Source organism: Centroberyx affinis, unplaced genomic scaffold (genome assembly GCF_046629955.1).
Source record: "Centroberyx affinis isolate AG114_WGS23_722 - 3 ecotype Tasmania unplaced genomic scaffold, CSIRO-AGI_Caff_v1 ptg000766l_1, whole genome shotgun sequence".
Taxonomy (NCBI): Eukaryota; Metazoa; Chordata; class Actinopteri; order Beryciformes; family Berycidae; genus Centroberyx; species Centroberyx affinis.
In genome coordinates this window covers 312501-333729 of record NW_027279376.1, presented here as the reverse complement: position 1 = coordinate 333729, position 21229 = coordinate 312501, and the positions used below count along the sequence as shown (strand labels likewise).

Below are 21229 nucleotides of genomic sequence, written 5' to 3'. Positions count from 1 at the left end.
GAGTTTATAATGGCCTGGCTTTATGGTATTTTTATAACTGCTATAATATTACTATAGGGCTTTCTGTGGTAATAATGTTTTGACTATTAACTGTATGCTTTCTTTTTTTCCTGTGGTATTTAAATAGCCTATCATCCTAAAATTTATCATAAGATGACTATCGTTATTTTTCATAAGGGCTTGGTTTGTGGGGTCACTTTAAACCATCTCTATGTCTTTATTAAGGTAGTCTGTGGCTCAAACCATGCTTGTCAAACTATTTGTCATTACGGGAAACATGATGGGAAACATATTATCCCACCGCCTGGCAGAATCGTGGAGAGTGCGAGTGGGCTGGGATGCTCCAGAGATAGGAGATGGGAGGAGAGAGAGGAGGGCGGGGGATGAGATAGAGAGAGAGAGAGAGAGAGAGAGAGAGAGGGAGAGAGAGAGGGAGAGGAAAAAAAGAGCCTGAATCCATCGCTCTCCTCCCTGTGACGTCGGTCGGTCTGGTCCCGGGGTGCGCGGCTTTCCGGTCCCGTCTCAGCAGAAACCACTTGAGTTGGCGCGTCGATCATCCAACACAACCTGCGGTGCGACGCGGACTGTGCGGTGCGGTGCGTTGCGGCTACCCGGTGTCCTCTTCTACTCCAGGCTCCCTGCCTTGTCCCACATATCAGTGAACAGTTTTACACAGCTTGAAGAGAGAGAGGAGAGAGAACCCGAGGCGTTGAAGAAGAGGGACAGGGCGGAAAGGAGAAGGAGAGAGGGAGAGAAAGAAAGAAAGAGAGGAGAGAAGAGAATTGGAAAGAGGTCGTCGTTGTCTCTCCCCTTCCCCCGGCTGAATTTCCATCGAGAAGATGCTGAGAATAGCCGGCGTGTTGGCTGTAGTGGCTCTGGGGCTGAGCGCCGCTCACACCGGTAAAGGTACGGTAGGTGAAGGGCAACTTGCGCTCTGCCTGGCGCGCATCTGTGAGTGCGCGACGGGTTTATTATAAGGGGAAGTGGCTGTGGCCACAGAGGCTGTGTGTGTATGCCGGGAAATATCCATCTGACTCAGATTGTTCGGACACTGATTACCAGTCGGTCTCTTCTTCCTGACCTTCTTCCCTATAACGACAAATCACTAGGCTATAATATTCCTATAATTTTCCTCTAGGGACTTAGAGTGGATCTGGGCTGCTCACTAGTGACTTTATAGTTGTGTAGTGCTAGTTTATAGTAGACCTAATGGTACTTTAGGGTATATTTTTTATCTCCTCCCGTATAATATCCCTAGAGGGACTTATAGTGTTTCTGCGTCGCGTAGTGAGTTTATTGTGACTTTATTGCACTTTATGGTAAGGGTTAATCTCCTATGGTAATATTCCTTTAATATTCCTGTAGGGACTTACAGTTATGGAACCCTTCTAACATTTAGGCCCATTATAAGATTACAGTTGTTATTGTTTTGTAAGGAGTGGATGTGGGTGTCATTTGAGACATTCTAAAACATTCTAATAGTTGTTATAGGACTGTAGGGATTTTTCAGTAAGGGTAGGTGGTTGTGATTGGCTAAGGGAGGAAGGTGCCACAGTCATTCCCAAGCAGCACTGGAATGCATGATGGCGTTATATTCAGTCCCACAATACATGCTGCCTGTCCAAACCTGCCCTAGAGGTAGTAGCCTTTGCAGCCTTCCAACCCCTTTCAGCACATAAGAGCAAGCTAGGAAGGAGCAAGCTAGGATTAATACAGTGGTGATATTGGTGTTATAATGGATGACTGTCCTATGATGCAGACTAGCTTATATGTGCATTTAAAGGGAAAATCCACTCTAAAACAGAATTCACATCTTATACATATCTGAACATGAACAAGTCGCTCCCACAGTTAGAAAACAGTTAAGACCGTTTTGATAATATCATCAAGAAACAAATCCTGGAGCTGCTGCACTGACTGTGAATGAGGATGACAGCACCCAGAACTGATCTTACAGGGATATGAGCATATTTCCTGGTTCATACCTGTTAGCACTGCAATAAAAGTTCATTTGGATGTAAACACCCATCTCTACCTCCAGGTTTTGCATTTGCAGAATAAAATCTTCTTCAAATCTTGCATACCTACTATGTGAATTCTGCTTTGACTGGATTTGCAAGTAACAGGCTGATTTCGTTAAGCTCATTAACATTCCGAAACATTTGACAAATAAGCACCAAAGCCACCGATGCATGATAATAATGATATCCAGATGTCATAAATGCATGTCATACTGCTGGCAGTTTTGCTCCCCCGGTGAGCTAATTTTAGGCCTACCAGTACCATTGCAGAGGGACTGCTCTATTCTCTAGTGAGCTTGGCATGTGCCGTAGGTGAGCGGGTAGATATGGCAACAGGTATGGACTAATCAACTCCCTGTAGACCGGGGCTGGCGTTTAAACAGTGGAATAACAAGGTGACACCTGTCATTTTCGTCTGGCAGCCGAGAGGCGCCATAAGTGTGATAAGCTGTTCATCCTCCTGCCTCCTGACATGGAGAAAGAGACTCCCTGCTGGTTGGCTGGCTGGCTGCAGCTGTAATCTCTGTTATGTATGGAAGAAAAACATATGCTAATAGACCTGCCGCAGGCCCTGACCCAGCCCAGAGGTCAAGCTTTTGCTTCATATGCACTTTCATTTGAATAGGATTTACCTGCTGGCAACGACGGGGCGACTATCCTGTGCTGTGAGTGTGTGTGTGTGTATATGCACAGATTGTATGTTAACTGTATGTGTGCATTTGCATGATCTACCCCTGCCATCCAATGTGTTAAGCTCATACTATAGCATACACATTGTTCAACATGATAGTTGCGCTCTCAGGAAGGATTTTTTTCTCCATTCAGTGCTTGACTGTGAAGTAAACAAATTACTGCCAAGTCAATGGGGGTGGAAAAACCGAGCACACCATGGTTCTAATTGAGTCCCCTGGGCTACCGTACAGTGCAGCTAAATTCAGGAGAAAATAAGAGTCCATTGTCTCTCAGATAGGTCTATCTCATATCTGTTGCTACGCTGACCCTTGCTGCTTTTCCTATTTCCCACTCCAATTGGTGGGGAGCGGAAGCCACGAGACACAACAAACCCTGGCGCATTTTCCCATTTTCTCCCCTCCGTATCTGTTTTTCCATTTTAATTTTCCAAATGACAAGTGAAATGGCGCATCCGTGTCAAGTGCAGTGAAGGATCCGCCTCCGGAGCGCCAGTATGCGAAGCTGTTTTCCAGATAACTTTGAAGCACCGCTTCTCCTGTCATTTTCTGTTTAGCCACCGTTTCATTCCAGGAAAGCGTGGACGTGCAACTTCCTTTAATCACAGTCACCCTCAAGTCATCTATTCAGACTTTCCGAGTGTGTGTGTGTGTGTGTGTGCATCTACTTAAGAGTGTGTTTCAGAGTTGTCGGTGATCAGAGCTTGAAGCACTTACATTTATGTGTGTGTGTGTGTGTGTGTGTGTGTGTGTGTAGGTGTGTGCGTGGGTTTGCCCGTGCACGCACAAGAGAGTGATAGAGTGCAGCCAACATGTTGACAGCCGCCAAGTATGCAAAAATTGGGCAAGGAGGCGATGTCGTTTACAAAGGAATTATTGCATTCGCAGATACATGCTGAGGCTCAAACATTTCCCCAGGACCGACCGTGTCTCTGCTCGACGGGGAGAATCTTCTGGCGGCGGAGCAGAAAGCAGCAGAGAGTTTTATTTTTTTTGCCAGTGCTGCCCAGAGCCCCGCTTTTGTGTAATTCCAAGCAATATGAACTCTGAATTTAGATAGCTCATTACCAGCACAATGTATTTTAATTCAGCTACCCACTGTGTGTCTCTTTGTCGGTGGGAACCTTTTGCGGCTTTATTATTTTCCGGATAAACACGCTATACGGTTATGTTTTTTCTGTCTGTAAACATGTAAATAGCTAGAATGCAATTTTCGGTCCGTGGAGGAGGAGGAGGAGGCTGGGCTCTTACTCGGTAACAAGCTTTGGACCGTGGCTAGTGTGAAGCCTGCTAGTGAAGCTGTAGGATTAATTGACACGGCCCTCATGATTTATAGTATTGTATGAGTGTATGGACTGTATGTGTGTGTGTGTGTGTGTGTGTGTATGCATGCGTGTATGAGGGATAAAGAAAGCCGAGAGGATAGCCAGTTGAGGATCCCATTAGCAAATAAAAAAGGGGGTGACAAAAACAAGAGGCAGATTTATGTCCCCCCCTTTGGAGAGAGCAAGTGCATTATGGGAGCGCTCTATAAATCCCCGAACAAGACGGTGTGACACGGGCGCAAATCCCGCTCGGCCCCGCTGCGACCGGGGGGTGGGGTTGGGGGTGGGGGCGGGGGGAGGCAGGGTTCGGCAAACATGGAGGAAACATCACAGATTCCACGAGCGCCGCCCCTGTCGTCCCCGTTTTCAAAGCTTCGCTGATCTCAGTGCAGCCCTTCTCCGTGTGAGAAGTAGCAAGGACTTAGCGGCTGCAGCCGTGGAAGAGTGCTAGGCCGCTGATCCCAGCACAGTCCTGCAGCCCTCAAGAGACAAAAGATAGACTATGACTCAGTGTGGATAAGTGTAAGCTATCCTCTTCAAACAAGGAGGAGGAGGAGTGCTGCTGTGATCCTGCGATTACTGATACTAGATCAAGATGCCTTTAGTGTGTGTGAGAGTGTGTGTGTGTGTGTGTCACTATCAGAGCCTTGGGTATCACACAGCTCCTTATACCATACTGAACTTTGTTTTTTTAGCGAACAAATGCTGTTTGTTTTTGCTAATGAGTAATCGTTCCTTTTCTTCCTGCTTCATTTTGGCAATGCATCCGAATCGTGTAGTCAAGCAAGTCATGAGTGGGTGTTTTTTTTTTTGTCTTTTTTTCAAACGTACAGACACGGCAAGGCAGTATTGGAAAAAGTTTTGTCCCTGAAAGCTGTTATCAGATCTTACTGCAGCGTGCTTATCTAAGACATTTGTATTCCACCGTGGCCTACGCTTACATCTTCCTCCGTCTCTCCGCTTACTCTATATATCTGCCTCTTTTTGTTCTACCTCATGTATTTTTGTCTCCTCCAACCCTCTTGTCTTTTTAGATGGGAATAGTGGAGGGGCGGGGGGGGTGGGTGGGTGTAGGTGTACAGTCGCAGTGTGTACGAGCATGTAGTTCAGTTGCAGACTGAACTGAGTGCAGCGCATAGTGAGTGGGTGTCTCGTCTTTCTCTCCTCCTTTTTGTTTCCCTGAGTGGTCATGGCTGACCATACTTGGCAGCAGATATTCAGACAGCCAAGGCCCATTGATTTGCCCTACAAAGTGTAAGAGAGAGAGAGAGATGAAGAGAGAGAGAGTAGAGAGAGTGGAGATTATTTGATCAGAGGCAAGGCCACAGTAGCTTTTGCAGAATTAAGTTAGAATCTCTGGTGTCTGTTTGAGCTGTGTTTGAGGAGAGGAAAGGAAAGGAAAGGACAGGAAAGGAAAGGAAAGGAAAGGAAAAAGGAGAGATGTCTTAACAGAATTATAAAAGCAGTTGGGGCTAGATAGAGAATTTCAACACTTGTGTGCTGCTTACACTCACTTATACTTTCCAGCAGTAACAGAAGACAAAAATTGCAAAAAGCTGATAGTATCCTCACAGTATATTTGAATGTGTGTGTGTGTGTGTGTGTGTGTGTGTGTATGTGTGTGTGTGTGTGTGTGTGTGTGTGCTGCACTGCACTTCTTTGGGATAATCAACCTTGTTAGAAGTTTTAAGTGTCTTGCCAGACTCTTTCCATGGTCCCTTGGTGTTCTGCTATCATGGCCTACATAGAGTACACACCACTCATTCACACACACCCAAGTGCTCTCCAGGATTTTCAAAGGACCTCATCTGCCACCACTTCAGTCTTCCTCTCCTCTACTATCTCCTCTTTTTCTCCAATCACTTGCCTCCCCTCCAATCTCGCCAGCACGCTGCCTTCCATTTCTCAGTGCTGGGAGATGACACACACACACGTACGCGCACACACACACACACTGATGAGTAGAAAAGGGTTGCACAGATTGATAGTGTGTGACCTGTCCCTCTCCACCAGCTGGGTCTGGCTGACCTCAGAGGAAATGATCAGAGGGAGAAGATGGAGAGAATTAGAGGAAGAATGAGAATAGAGAGGGTCAGAGAGAAAAGTTGCAGATCTTTGCCTCGGTGGCTCACATAAATCTCGAAGATTGGAGCACGCGGAGATGAGGACAGGCTTTTATAATGGACACCCACACAGAGGAAGGCTGACTAACAGGCTGCCAACACCGATTCTTAACATATTGTGAGCGAGAAAACGCCTGATGGTCTTGCTTTACAGCGTGATCCAGACCGCATCGCCGATGTTCAACCTGGTTCAACTCTCTGCGTTTGCTGCTCACTGTTCGCTGTCATTGTCAGCAGCTTCATTGAAACTAACTGCTGCTATTTATGTTGTCATGCCGTTCTGCTGTTCGCTCTCTCACAATGCTGTTTGTTAGGAACCAGTGTAAGGCTTGTTCAGTTTCAGGACCAAGGACAGCTCAAGATCCAGGTCAGCCCGGCTTGAGTTTCTGTTGCCTGCAACAGATGCTCTTTATTGTCAGTCTACACACGCAACGCAATGGGAAATGGTTAGCAGTGCATTAGTCTTCACTAATGGTTTACCAGATTGAGCATTATCTACAGGTATTGGACTGGTGGTATGGACATATTAGTCGAGCAGTAATTGTTATTTTCTTCAATAGTCTACGTTCTCTCAGAGCCCGACACGTATAAACACACAAGCACACACCCACACCCACGCACAAACACACACAGTCCCTGTGCGGTGTTGCCTTGATGATCGTGTTAAGTGCTCATCACTTGCGTGTCTGTTCTCCTATCTGTGCTCAATTTCAATTAATCCGTCCATTTCCCCATGAAGGCAACAGTTGTCATCCCATATGCTATCCACTTACAGCCTGAACAGGAGCTGGCAGAGCTCGCACCTATACACCCAAACACTCCCGCACACACACAAACAAATAAACAAAAACACACACACGCCGTTGCTTTCTTACAGCCGCTGTGCATAAAAACATACGCACATAACCAACATAAACATTTTCAAATTGCTGCACTCGCAGACGTGCACACTCGTGTAGCTCTCAGGGCTGCGTGGGAGGTAAAACTACATCGGCAGGGGGCCCGCCAATACATCGTTGTTGATAAAAGGCATGTTATTTAGCTCCGGTTGTTGCCACTTCCATTACTTGTGTCAGCATCCCTGGCGTTGGTCCAGCCTGCCGGCAGATGCTGCAGAGTCTGTCACCTTACTGAGGCGGTAATGATGGGCGACCGGTGATGGGAGAGGAGGTCTCCCCGGCTTGTGCCTGTCTACCTACAGTATGTCTGCTCTGCCATCATTAGGCCGCAGCTATTTCCCTTTCATGTTCGCTGTAATGTGAGTCATAATGCATTTCTAAAGGCAAGGGAGGTGGGTGCCAAACATTTAGTCTTCAATATATTATCACGTGTAGGCTATGTATTTTTAATGTCTGTTTATGCATCCTAGATTACTAGGATAGGTTTGTAAGCTCATTCTCGCTGTTCTTTTAATGGCTGGGGATGTGTTTTTTTTTTATTCTCTTTTGGAAATATTGTAGGCTCACAGAAGATTGCAAGACAACAGACGGGTTATGCGCTTTAGCAGACATACAATGCAAATGCCTGGCGCTGTCCTTGGTCCTGGAACAAGCCGACACCGCTCAGGCAGAGCTGTATTTATGGAGCTATCCGCTGTGCTGAAAGCAAACCGCTGTTCTATTGTCTTGGTATGCACTCACGCCTGTGTGTGTGTGTGCATGCGTGTGTGTGTGCATTTGCATAAACAAGCGTGCATGAATATTGGTAGGGTGTAGATGTGTGAGAACACACCAGGGATCTGACAGTCCGTCACAGCTATGATAGGGCCGGACAGTGATTGATGAGTGACAGATGGACGGTTGAAAATGGCCAGAAAGCGTGCAGCAACTCAATGGGAATGCTAAACAGTGGCGTTTTTAACATGCGCGTATAGCTTTCGCATGGTGAGGCGTGATGGTACTGTAAAACTGGATGATGGATACTCTCACCGGTTTGAATGCGTTTGAGATGTTGCTGATGCTAAGTACAAGGGAGCGAAATGGAATTCAATGTAAATCTAAACACGAGGGGCTGAAACCGGGAAATCAGAATCTGGTTTAAATTCTTGGTGTGTGTGTATGGGCACACGTTTGTATTTCTGAGTGTGTGTTCTTGTGTTTGTCCATGACTCTCTCTAGCACCAGGGCCACACAGCCCAGAACCATAAAGCATCTAAAAATGAATGGTGTTCCTACAGTCTGAAGTGTATTGAGTTGTGGCCTGTGACTCTCTCACGCCGGCTGCTGTGCCATATTTTCAACCTGCTATAGAAATCTAGGCACAAGGATCCATGAATCCTACGGCTTTGTGATGGGTTCCTTGAGCAGTGTGTGTGTGTCTCTGTGTGTGTGTGTGTGTGTGTGTGTGATTTAGTGTGTGTGTGTCTTGTGAGTTACGACAAGGCAGTGACTCAAACTTAAAATATGTCTGTGTATTGTGGTGTCCTTCATTCACAGACATCTGTCGCAATCGTTTGCTCACGCACACACACACACACACACATACACACACACACACACACACACACACACACACACGACACATAGGTGGAGCATTTCAAGTGAACAGGTGAGACCAGCCTTGTGTAGAAGGCCTGTCACGGATGCAGCAATTTTATCCTTCCGCTGTAACTGGGCCACTGACACACACTCACACACACACACACACACACACACACAAACACAGAGTGGCACACACACACTGACACACTGTGAGCTCTTCCTCTCCCCTCTGTCAAGGTGCACCCCAGTTCCCTGTGGTAGTTGCACAGGCCCAGTAATTGCATGCCCAAACACGTGTGTGCGTGTGTGTGTCGGTGTGTGTGTGTGTGTGTGCGTGTGCGCGCGTGTTTACGTGAGTCTGTGTCGAGCCCCGAGGGACGTGAACCCTCTGCTGGGATGCCTCATTTTTTAACGGGACGCTCAGGGCCTCATTTGTCCCTGTGTGTTTTGGGAGAAATCACCAAGCTCCACCCAACTCCACCTCCCCAGACAGAAAGAGCGAGAGAGAGAGAGATTGAAAGAGAGAGGGAGAGAGACAGAGAGAGAGAGAGCACTGGGAGTACCTGTCAGCTCTCAGATGCCCGACAGGCACTGGGGCAGTAGTTAGCAGAAAGGCACAGTTTGGCACGTTTGTTTTTCAAAACCTGCATGTCCCCATATGACACAGCTGTTTATTGTGATGTAGACTAGCTGTCACACTGCAGCCGCTGTGCTTCTCATCCCTCCTGCAGCTCCTCATCCTACGGCCCGGTCCTGGAGCCAGACAGTAGCGATGGCTGTGGCAGTCCCTCGTGTTATTGGGGAGGATCTGGGTCACTGTGTACCTGCCCCTCCCACCGCTTTGCCTCCTCTCACTCCCCCCCCCCCCATCCCTTGTTCATTCTCTCCTCTATCCTCCCTCTATCTTGGCGCGCATCTCGCCGTCGTCTCTATCTTTTTTTACTTGTCTGCCTTTTGTCTAATCTTCGAGCTAATATTATCACAAATTCAATCTCTTCTCCCTTCTTCATGTTTTTCAATCTTTCATCCCCCGACTTTTTTTTTTGTCCTCCATTCTCCCACCGGGTTCTCCTGGTGTAGCATTAGTGCGGAGGTAATTACCGACGGCTAGGCTTAGCCAGGTCTTATCACACTGTTCTCTCCTTCCCTCAGGGTCTCTCTCTTTCGCTCTCTCTTTCTCTCTGTGTGTGTGGAAAAGGAACATGTTGGGTTGAGGGCATTTGAAAGCTAAAATTTTAATTTGACTTCTGTTTTAATTCATGCGCTTAGAGTAGTACTTGTTGACTTTATTAGGCCGCCTGTGCTGCACCAAGGCTGAAGGCACCCTGAAGAGAGTAAGTCTGGGTTAAGTTGTGCAGCATGGATGCAGCAACACACACACACACACACACACACACACACACACACACACACATCACATCACATATGTTTTATGCAGTTCTCTTCCTCACACACATAAAAAACTATACACAGAATCGTGCGTATAAGCAAGTAAAGTTGTGTGAGCTTGCAGGCATGCAATAAAACACACAAACACAGACTTTACTCGTGATTTATTGTCTCTCCTTCTCACACACACACATATACACACTCGCATACGGACTCTTGCGCATACACACATGTCCGGACATCATGGGCTGGAAGCTAATAATAGGGTGGAGAATCATTAAGGGGCTATATTCGTTCATTAAGCACACCAAGCCGGTTGGCAGGGGAGGGGAGGACCACGTAATTGGATTTAGGATGAGTGCCCCCCCCCCCCCCCCAGCACACACTCTCTCTCTTCCTCTCTCTCTCTCTCTCTCTCTCTCTCAACCCCTTTCTCTCTGCCCTCCTCCCCTCCGTCCCTCTCCCTGCCCTCTATTTGAATAGCACGTCACTGGGATGTATGTGAACATGGGGGCTTGTGTGTGTGTGTGTGTGTGTGTGTGTGTGTGTGTGTGTGCATGTGTGAAGGTGACTTGTTTTTTTGTTTTTTTTTTCCCCCAGCATACCATTATTAAAGCATGACTCTACTGCTTGCTCTCCAGCAACAGAATCCCAGAAATCCCTGCTCAAGAGTGTTTGCTTCTATATCGTTGTGCTGGGCGTACGTGGGTGTGTTTGTAAGTTCATGCGTGCATTGTGCATGTGCAAAGGCATGTATCTTTTTTTTGTGTGTGTGTGTGTGTGTGTGTGTTCATGCATGCATGCATGTGTGTGTGTATGCCCGGGCCCCCTAGAGTTCTCATTATGGTGTGAGTGGATGGCCGAGCCCAGCCCTAACATCTGTCTCTGAGAGTGGAGGGGCCCCACACCAAGCTCCTAGCCAGAGCGAGACCCTGAGAGGAGAGGAGAGGCCTCCTTCTGCTGCATAACAAGTGACGCCTTTCACACTCCAGTTCAACTCTCAAACATCTATTATATATGGCTGCTATGTGTAGCATTTTCAAAATCATTAAATCATTACCGCATCAATTTTGAGACATCAGTAAACAAATAAGACTATCACTGAAAAGATTGGCAGCTTCAACTGGCCTCTACTCTGCATTTTATATAGTATGGCACTGGGTCGGATTTGGCTGGAAATCTGCTGGATTGTTTTACGGCACAAAACAGGGAGAGGGTGCTGTTCTTCCAGAGCAAAGTGAGCTAAAGCTTCTGGCAATGGCAGATGGTGGAAGGAGTGAAAAGCTGACGGAAAAATCACTTCCAACATTTTTATCCTAAAGACAAAGAGAAAACAAACGCACCTGCAGCAACGCCAGGGGGGGCAACATCCTCTGTGTAACAGGAAGAAATGTAGTCTTAATTTGGAGAAACACGCAGCACCTTTAATATACAAAGTTAGTACAAAATAATATAACACGCCAGTGTCGGAAAACAGTTGGATCTTGTGAGATCTAAACTTAAAGAGTAACTAAACCCCAAACACAAATGTGTGGTGAAGCCTGACATCTAATGGTGAAAAGTAGGGTACTGAACTGGCTATCTGCTATTGGCTGATCTTTGGTGCCAGGTGATGTCAACGCCTGGGTTTAGTTACTCTTTAATCTTGTTCTCATTTGTTTTTTTTGCACATATACCAAGATATGATTTTGGTACATTGTATTTTTTAATTTTGTATTTTTTTTTACCTTTTTTTATCCAGGGAAAGTCAACAGAACATGCATTTTCCATGCTCTTTTCCAGCAACGTCCTCCTCCACTTTCATACAGATCCACTGGAGCAGTTGGGGGTTCAGTGTCTTGCTCCAAGGCACATCGACAGTAGTTGTTGATCTATTCTAAAAATGGAACCTACATAATCGTAAAGCATACAGTCTAATAGGCGCCACTGCATTGAACCTTCAACACTGTTCCAATTATCACATTACAGTATGGCAGAGTGTGAAATTAACACTAGTCAGGTGTCTGTCAGTGTCTGTCAGCCACTTACAGGTGATTTTAAAGTCTGTGAAAGAACTAGTTATGTTTTTTCTTTTTTGGTAATGGTAAAACAAATTCACCTGCGGAAAATTCACTTTCCCACCCTGTTGTACATGTTAAAACCTGCACCAACACATCAAACGTATACAAAAGTCGCACCTAGAACACTGATAAAGTTCCTAAGTTTCAGTTTTTTCCTGAGCTCAAAGTAATCCAAACTAAATTTCAGCCATCATCCCCATTTCTCTGTGTCTCACTCAGATACATGATAGAATATTGTTGGAAGATATGAGACAATACATCTATGCCTCATAAATATGAGGAAATATCACCCAGCTGATCCTTCGCCACATCACCAAATCATACTTTTATGTTGCCGGAATACACGCAGCTGCCGCCGTTCTCACACACGTACACACACGCACACACACACACACTCACACACACACACCATTTAAATATCAATGAGTCCTCACTGCTTTGCTGCTATGCCATGAGTCCCCAAACAAATAGATTATATCCAGCTGGGTGGCATTACCCAGGTGGTATTTTCAAGCACTCTAGAGTGGGCCACCTGATGCTCAAGAACATATGAAATGGCTGAGTGTGTGCGTGTTGTGTGTGTGTGTGTGTGTGTGTGTGTGTGTGTGTGTTTGTGTGAGACCCAGCCCTACTATTCTTTGCCCCCTGAGTCTTTCCCAGTCCTGGTGAGTCTCTCTCCATCTGTTTGTGTAGTGGCAGTTCCCCCCCCGCTGCCTACAGCCAAGAGGGTTGACCACCTGTAGAGGCACGCACACGCACACACACACACACACACACATCTCGCCTGCACTCAATCACCCCTGAGTTCCCCCCCTCATCTTTTTTCACTATCCACTTCTTATTTACCTGGCTGCTGTTTGTACCTGTCGTTTTGTGTGTATACGCCGCCTGTATGTTTGCAGCGGCGCTCCACTGTGTAGCAAATGACTTGTCCCCGGCTGGGTGGGTAATTTTCCAGTGGCGTTGGTGCTTTCATCCATGCGGTCTCTCGGGGCGCCGTGTTTATGAATTGACATCGTAATCACGCCTACCGCCGCTTTCTCTCCATTCCCGGCACGTTGGGGGGGGGGGTTTCGGGTTCATATGCAGATGCTGAGAAATGATGGAAATCTGTGACAGAGACGGTTGCAGGAGGGCAGGAGAGCCAAGGATAGGGAATAGGTGAGAGACTGACTGACAGACTGAAATTGAAATAGGAGGAACAAACAGAGAGAGAGCGAGCGAGAGAACACAGCTTGGAGTGAGGCTGATGAAAATGTAGGGAGATTTTGTTGTTGTTGTATCATATATAAAGTAATAATCTAGGACATTTTCATATAAATAAAAGGAAATTTACATAGATAGATAGATAGATAGATAGATAGATAGATAGATAGATAGATAGATGCCTACTGATATAACACAATATTGATTCAAACTATAGCCGATTGAAAGCTTTTACATTTGCTGTTCTAAACACCTGGTGTCTGGTAGCGCTTTCCCAGAAAAAAATCCTCTGGTGCACAGTAAGTGGTGCGTTTTGTGTTTCCACCAGCAGCAACAGTGGCTTATTTGGAATAAACAGAAGAAGAACTGGGTAGTTAGCATGAGCAGCCACCATGGCTGAACAGACAAAGAAAAGAGCGCCACCTACAGAAACTCAAACTGCATCAACAGAAAATCCACACATTGACTGATAATTTATTTCAGTGCAGAAACACCACAACAATGAACACTTACCACCAAAGATGGAGACAACGTAACAAACAAGCATCTTGTGTATTACCACTTTGAACAGGGATAATTACGTCTGTATGATACGCATGTAAGGGTGTTTTCTTCTGTTTGGTAGTATTCAGAAAGCAAAGTTCCCATTTCCAATAGTAGGGCAGTAGGATTATCCTTGTTTTCCAATGCACCACGCACCTCCCAGCTGTTACGTCTGAGCCCTCGGTAACAACCCGGCATTGTTAGCTCTTCTTAGATTCAAACTTGTCTCGTTTCTGTCGGTCCTGTATTCGCCGGAGTCTCTGAAGCTGGGTGATGAAATACAGAGGTATGGTTAGCAGCGTTGAGACGCAGAGGCAATGGAAAAGGGATTAAAACCATCGCTCTATGGCACTGCTGGCAGTGTAGAGAGCAGATGCCTTTTGATGTGAAACCAATTGGCTCGCACAATGGCATACAGCAAAAAGGAATGAAGGAATAATCATACTTATAATGCCTGACACCCACGTATGCAAACACACAGTTTAGCGCGTACGCGTGTGTTGCCAATCACATTTTGAATTTTCATTTCCTCTCCCCTGTCGTCTCCCGCGTTCTCTCCGTCTCTCTCGCTCTCTCTCGTTTGGCTGAGCCGTTTCTTACTATCACACCCTGCTGAGCACAATGCTTTATTGTTCGCCACAGAATTGAAACCTTTTTATTGGGTGGATAAAAGTTATTACGATTCCCGCTTTGACTGCGTGGGTCATGAAATTTGGTACTCCCCCCCCCCCCCTCCCCCCTCTGCCAGTGTCACGGCCAAAGTGCCAGGGAATCCAAGGTCTCTTTGAACAAATACAGTTAATAAAATGCCACCAGGAAGGGAAAGGGGGGATTTAATAGCAGTGAGGATTTGAGCTGGTAGCTAGAGATTAGGTTGCTGTGTTTTACTGGGCCAATTCTCCCAGAGTTATTCTCTGTCCTCTCCAGTCCATCTCTGGGGTTTATGGAGGGAATGGTGTCCATAAAGTTACATGGGTGAAGGGATGGAGGATGGAAGTGTGTGTGCGAGTGTGTGAGTTTGTGTATGTGTGTCGGTGATATATGTGTATGTGCTTGCGCTAGGGCTCAACCGAGGTTTTTTCAAGGCCGACACTGATATTTTGTGCTGATATTCAATATCTTTAAATTTGACCATTGTAAAGCCAAAAGAATCCCCCAGAAATTACACATATTCACTGTTGGGTGGAAAATCCTCTGAAACATCGTTTAGACCTTCACGTGACACTAAAACTCTCCATTGAAACACAGGATAATAATAATAATAATAGAATAATAAAAACATTCTGATGCTTACTTGCATGCATGAATCAACCTGAATCGACTGAGCTGAAGGACATCTCATAGACAACCTGTGCAGTATTGATCAATAATAAGAAAGACTAATCAAACAAACATATCTATCATATCAGAGATGGACGACACTGACTGGTGAATATCTGAGTTTAAAAAGGACAAAATCAGTCCGATAACATCTTAGCTTGCTGTTGTAATGAGTGTGACAGCAATATGATTATGGATCTGAGTTGTCAGTATATCATCTGATATTGGTTTTACGGTTGTATTACAGCTAATTTCTCATCCTCGCCCCCGTTGCACTCCAACACAGCCTTATTCAGTGCAACTGGATCCATGGTGTTTGGCTTGCCGACCACTATGTTTCACTCCTCGTGAGCCAATGTGGTGCCATTACCAGCACCGGCTGCCAGGGGCAACGGGCCGGCTCCACGGGATTGGAATGCAGCCGTGTGTGTGTGGGTGGATGGCAGGCAATCTGTCGCTTGTTTACACTTTATATATCACTCTCTGGGTGCTGTAAATCTCTATCGGTGTCTGTCCATGACCGTCTCCCTCCTGGTCGGATTACATCTGCTTTTTTCTCTCGTCTTTCCTTGCTCCCGCTTCTCTCTCTCTCTCTCTCTCTCTCTCTTCTCTGTTTTTCTCTTTCTCCCTTGCTCTCGCTCTGTATCTGTCTCACTCTGTAAATCACTATATGCCACGGCCTCCTTGTGTGATGTGTTCTTGTGAGCTAGCACTGGATCACAGCAACCTCTGACATCCGTTAAACTTGACTGAAAGCCAGCGAGAGTGAAATCGCTATTGATCTGCGTAATGGACGCCGTGATGGCGCGATGATGTCACGGGATGAGACACCCTGACGCACACAGCCTTTCCCCCCGCCGCCGCCTATACTATCGATCCGTCACTTAGGTGTTGCTTTTTTCCGCCATTGATCTCTCCACCTTAAATCTGGCCAACGACCGGAAAATGACCTGAAATTAAGGCAGAGAAAGAAATGCTGATGATCCGGGGGGCTGCTAAGTATCCAGCGCCTCCTCAACAGCCCGCACTTTTCAGGTCGTCGCGAGGCCAACGCTGTTATCACGGAAAGCTTATGGAGCGCCGTCTTGACAAACAACAGCTATGGCTGCGACAGAAAAATCAATGCTTTTCTACCCCCGTTGGGGCGAATAACTCTAAAAGCATTTTCTATCCTGCTTTTCAGCTGCATTTATTAATCTTTCAGCAGCTGACTCTTCTCTCTCTCCCTATCTTAACATCTGGGATGGGGCTTAAGTGGCTGGGAGCTTTTCTCACCCCCACCCACCCCCCCTCAACCCTCTCTACAGACAAAGTGAAGAGCTCGCTGAAACTGGATCTCTTGCTTTTGCAGGGACTGAGAGAGGAGCTTTTGTTATGGATATAAGTAATGCACTTTGTTTGTTTGCAAATTGCAAATTGATTCTAATTTTAGTACTTGGGGAAGACAGGCGGTTGGGGATTGCCACTTCTGTGTTTAGTGAAATGTTTTTAATAAGAAAAGTGTAAACCAATATAGCTGCTGTCTTGCCGGTGGTGCCATGAAGAATGTATAACGGATAATGAATGTGCGAAACTTTCTTCCGTATGTTGGCTCGCCCAAAGTAGCACATCTCCGATACCCTGAACACTTGCAAATTGGCAGGACCCCCCCTTCCCTCTCCTCTTGACAATCAGTGGATAGAAGTAACTGGATAGGCCTTGGAAATATTGTGTTCAATTTGTCAAGTCTTCTCAGTTGTGAAGGAAGGGAGAGGAGGGAGAGGAGCGTTTAAGAGGGTCTGGCTGCCGGCCCAGACGACTGGCTATGGGCTGTTTGTCTAACTTGTCCGATTCAGCCATTGATGGAGGTATTATTTGCAGTTGGAGTAAGGAGGGGTTGCAGCAGATTGTGTGGAATACGAGGGATTTTCTCAGCTCCTGGCTTGTGGATAGGGCTAAGAGACAAAATAATCCCTCTACAAGTGCAATATGAACGAAATCCTCGATGGGGGAAAATCCCATGTTTACTTGGACATACAATTCCGCCACCTCCATTACTGCTGAAGCTTTTTGGAGAAGGGACATGGTTGAAAGCACCTTTTTTTATTTCTTTGTTGATTCTTTCCCCCTGACCAGTGCTGTGTGATGTAGACCAGTGATTCTCAACCTTTTTCCTTTCAAGGACCCCTAATTTAGTCCACATTAGGGCCACAGACCCCCATTTGATGGGATTTTGTCTCTCAGACCCAAATCTGAGAATATTTTTATTGTCAGATATGATTTTGTCCAGAATTCCAAGACTATCTGTATTATAGGTAGAGAGATAACAGTGAAACTATGATGAAAAAGTCATTCCCTGGAACCCCCTCAAGGACCCCTTGTGGTCCCCGGACCCCACGTTGAGAACCACTGATGTAGACCAATCTGAGAAGGACTGTGGAAACTTGGGAACCTGAAACTGCAGTTCCATTTGCACTTTCCATGTGCATGAAAATAGCTACACACACACACACACACACACACCTCAGAAGGGGTTTGAGAGGGAACATACGCTCTGTTCCTAAAAACTCAGTGTTGTATTTTCTTGCAGCAGTAGCAGTACTGAACATCTCCCACTGTTTGAGTGGTTTCTCTATGCTGTTTTATGCCATTCCTAGTCTGCATCAAAGCTCCTCTAACACGCTATCTACGGAAAACCCATGTTACTCATCTGATGTGATTCCCACGACTATGAATGACATTAACATGCGGTGAACCTCGTCTAAAATCATTTTCATTCCATCCAAAACTACTCCTACATCTGGCTTGCTATTGTCTTACCTCTTCTAACAGCATACAGCACCTCTACCTCCTGAGCTTACTGACTTGTCTGAGTGCCAAATGTTTTGTTTCACTGTATCATCCTTACCCAGCAAACATTTAGACGTTGAATCGATGTTGATATGACATGAAATGAAAGTTGAGATGATGCCCTTATCACTCTTCAGAACCTAAATATCTTTCTGATATCAGTTCAAAACAATTTCCAAAGCTGTTTTACTATGAATTTTCATCATCATAATTTCATATTGAGAACATTTTGTGCTCGTTTGGGTGAATTTTAACTTCTACCTCCTGCACATCACTGTCTGTCAAATGGATGGTGGGTATGCTGACAGACAATTCTGCATTTGCAACAGTTGTGGAGCACCTCAAGAACAATATTACCTTTACTTGTCCTAGCGAAGCCACAGCTTGTTGTTTGAATGGTATGCCCCGCTAGGTCACCCCGGTGTTGTTTATATTGCGATGGCTTCTGTGGCCGTGGCAGCGGTGACGTGATGAGGATTGTAAGGGCGTCTGGGGAGCAGCGGCCCCGCTCTCAGTGTAAACGCTGCGGGACCCCAGGGATGGACGCTCACGCTCAAAGTGTCTTTCCGTGTCGGGCCGGGACGAGCTGTTTTGTTATTGGGCGACTAAAAATAAAGCCTCTGACCTTGGCTGGCCGACGATGACAGAGCGAAGGGGAGAGGTGATGCGAGAGATAGCTGTGGGAGAGAGAGAGAGAGAGAGAGAGATGAGAGAGGAGAGAGGTCGAGAAAAGATTGTAGGAGTAAGCAGATGATGTGGGGAGAGGAGAAGAGATGGAGAGGGAGGGGCATTGTAAGACAGAATCTCGAGACGGACTTCATAGATTTGTGGTTGTTTTTTTAATCATATATATATATACAGTATACTGTATGGCACCATGGTCTTCAAAAGCCAAATTCAGAAGTTAGATGCTTCACTTAACTTTGTCATGATGTTGTAAAAATCCTTTTGTACAAATCAAGTCTGTTCTTTATTGAACAGTATTCTAATTCATAACAAGAAATAAAAGTTGTGAAAACCTAGACTATAAAACAAATATTTACATTTTTATGATTTTAATCTTCCATAATCCTATTTGTATGCAAATGAGGTTCAGTGATGGGAGAACGTACTTCTTTCTCATCTATTAGTTTACATAACAGCACAATGTATATTGCAATGTTTTTATGATGGTAGGAGGATGGCATTTTATAATAAAGCACATTGTTGTATAAGCAGTGCTTCTATTTATGTATTTAATACGCTATAATCTATCTATGGTTCAGTTGCTAATGTTAACCAGCAAATCAGCTACCTAACATTACTGTATTCTCCACAGAAGCGATGAAGGCAGCTGATCAACTAGGGAGCCAGAGAGCTGAGATCACATTCAAATAAATTGATGATTAATTAAGTCTGTATTTCATGGTCACAAATGCGCCGTGGGTCTGTACCGAACCTGTACTTGTTTACCCATTGGAGCCCTGCACATGAACGGGAGGGTAAGAGGATGGTGAAACGCTCTGCTTTAAAACTTGACTGACAGCTTCAGAGGAAGCACACAAAAGGCAGCGAGGGAATAAAAGTGAAATATAATGTGACTCGAAAAGAGAGTGCGGGCATGGTAGAAAGGGAAAGGTAGAATCCATGGAATAAGTAGAGGAACATAGCGGGAGCTGATGTGCCCTTTTCACAATTTCTTTCATGTCGCAAACTGTAGCCTATTATATAGCTCTTTGTTGGCTCTCTGGCCCATTCTTTGCCGATGCAGTCAAATGGAAGTGGATTACTCAGAGTCGGAGGGACTGTAATGATGTCATCTGTCTCCTGTCATCAGCGACGGAACAGAAATGTGCCGCGGTGTTGTATGCAAGTGTTGTACAGATGTTGGTTAAAGTTTTATGGTCCTTGATGAACATCAAAAGGATTCATTGGACTCATTGACTCATTGTTATCTCCTCTTCGAGTCTGTGTGTGTGTGTGTGTGTGTGTGTGCATGTACGTGTGCACGAGCCGCTGTACTGTATGCCTGATGGTGGGGGCGAGCGCCTCAACATTGATATGTCATAAATTGTACTAACAAGGCTCTTGTCATTTCCAATAAAGTACATCAGTGGTTTTGCAGCACCAACTCATGGGAACAATGCGGCGATACACGTCTTGGGCTTCAGTGACACCGTGACAGAGATAACACAATTATTCCTCTCCTGTCCCTCTCCGCACACAGCCAATCACGTCGCTTCCACTCCAGCGCAACGTTATTACGGTGCGTTGTCAGTACCTTGGTTTCCTTGCCCTCTTTTTGACATCTCCGGAACATTAGAAACAATCTTTCATAAAAGATGAAACACCTGCCAGAACGGGCAGACGTCTACATTGGTGTTGAGTCAAATGGGAATTTCCTCGGAAGTGAGAACACTTGAAACGATGAGATGCTAAATGGAGGATTTCTCTCTCTCTCTGGACCTCTGTGATGTGACTGATGTCAGATTAAAGAGCAGCCTAAGAAATTCACTGAGGTAGTGACAGTTCCGATGATGATGTTATTAACAAGAAATCTGAAATTGGTCCGTTGTGTTATGTTTATCTCTGCTCAGGCAACAATTTCTACCTATAAAAATGGCGTTCAATCTGTTTGAGGCGTGGCGAACCGCTCCATTGTCCTTGCACTGAGGCAGTTTTCGTGCAAAGGGAGTGGACTCATCAAATACAGTTAAACAAGGGTCCTGTCCTTGCTCTTAGTCATCTCTTGGGAGGGACAAAACAGCAGAAAAGTGCTGAAGCAAATGGGCGCGCCTCCACTGCGAAAACGACCGCTAGGCTAATTGGCCGGCTGTAAACGTTAATGTGAAACCGTGCGATTCCAAAGCGGTTCTCCTCCTTTCCCTCATTTCGACTGGCAAAGACAGCCCCCCCTTTTGTAATGGAATTAATGAAGGAATAGAAAATGACCTGGTTTGAGGATTAAGCGAATGTGATATGTGGTCTACAGTAATTAGGGCCTACACAGTGAAGACTGTGAGCGCTTAGTGCGAGACTATTCCCATGCGGACCAGCCATAATTATGATGGGATTTCTGTCTCTTCTTCCTCTCCATGATGAAAAGGTTTTATTGTTCCACTGCCTTTACAAAAAAAAAAAAAAAAAACGAGAGAGAAAAGGAGAGATCAGCATCGGTTGATGAAAGGGAGCTTTCAGAAAAGTGCCGCCACCGCAAAAAGTGCTTCATTTCATCTCAGTGGAGCACCATCACTCTCCCACTTTT

The 21229-nt window shown here is 45.7% G+C and overlaps 1 protein-coding gene across 1 annotated transcript in view; it reads left to right on the top strand.

Annotated features, from left to right (window-relative positions):
- The first annotated feature begins 815 nt into the window (after positions 1-815).
- Positions 816-21229, top strand: part of LOC139644647 (calsyntenin-2-like) — a 210408-nt gene continuing 189994 nt past the window's right edge. Inside the window, exon 1 of the mRNA XM_071520090.1 lies at positions 816-906. Within this exon, the coding sequence (XP_071376191.1) occupies positions 840-906 (67 nt within the window). The 5' untranslated portion in view covers positions 816-839. The remainder of the gene's footprint in view (positions 907-21229) is intronic.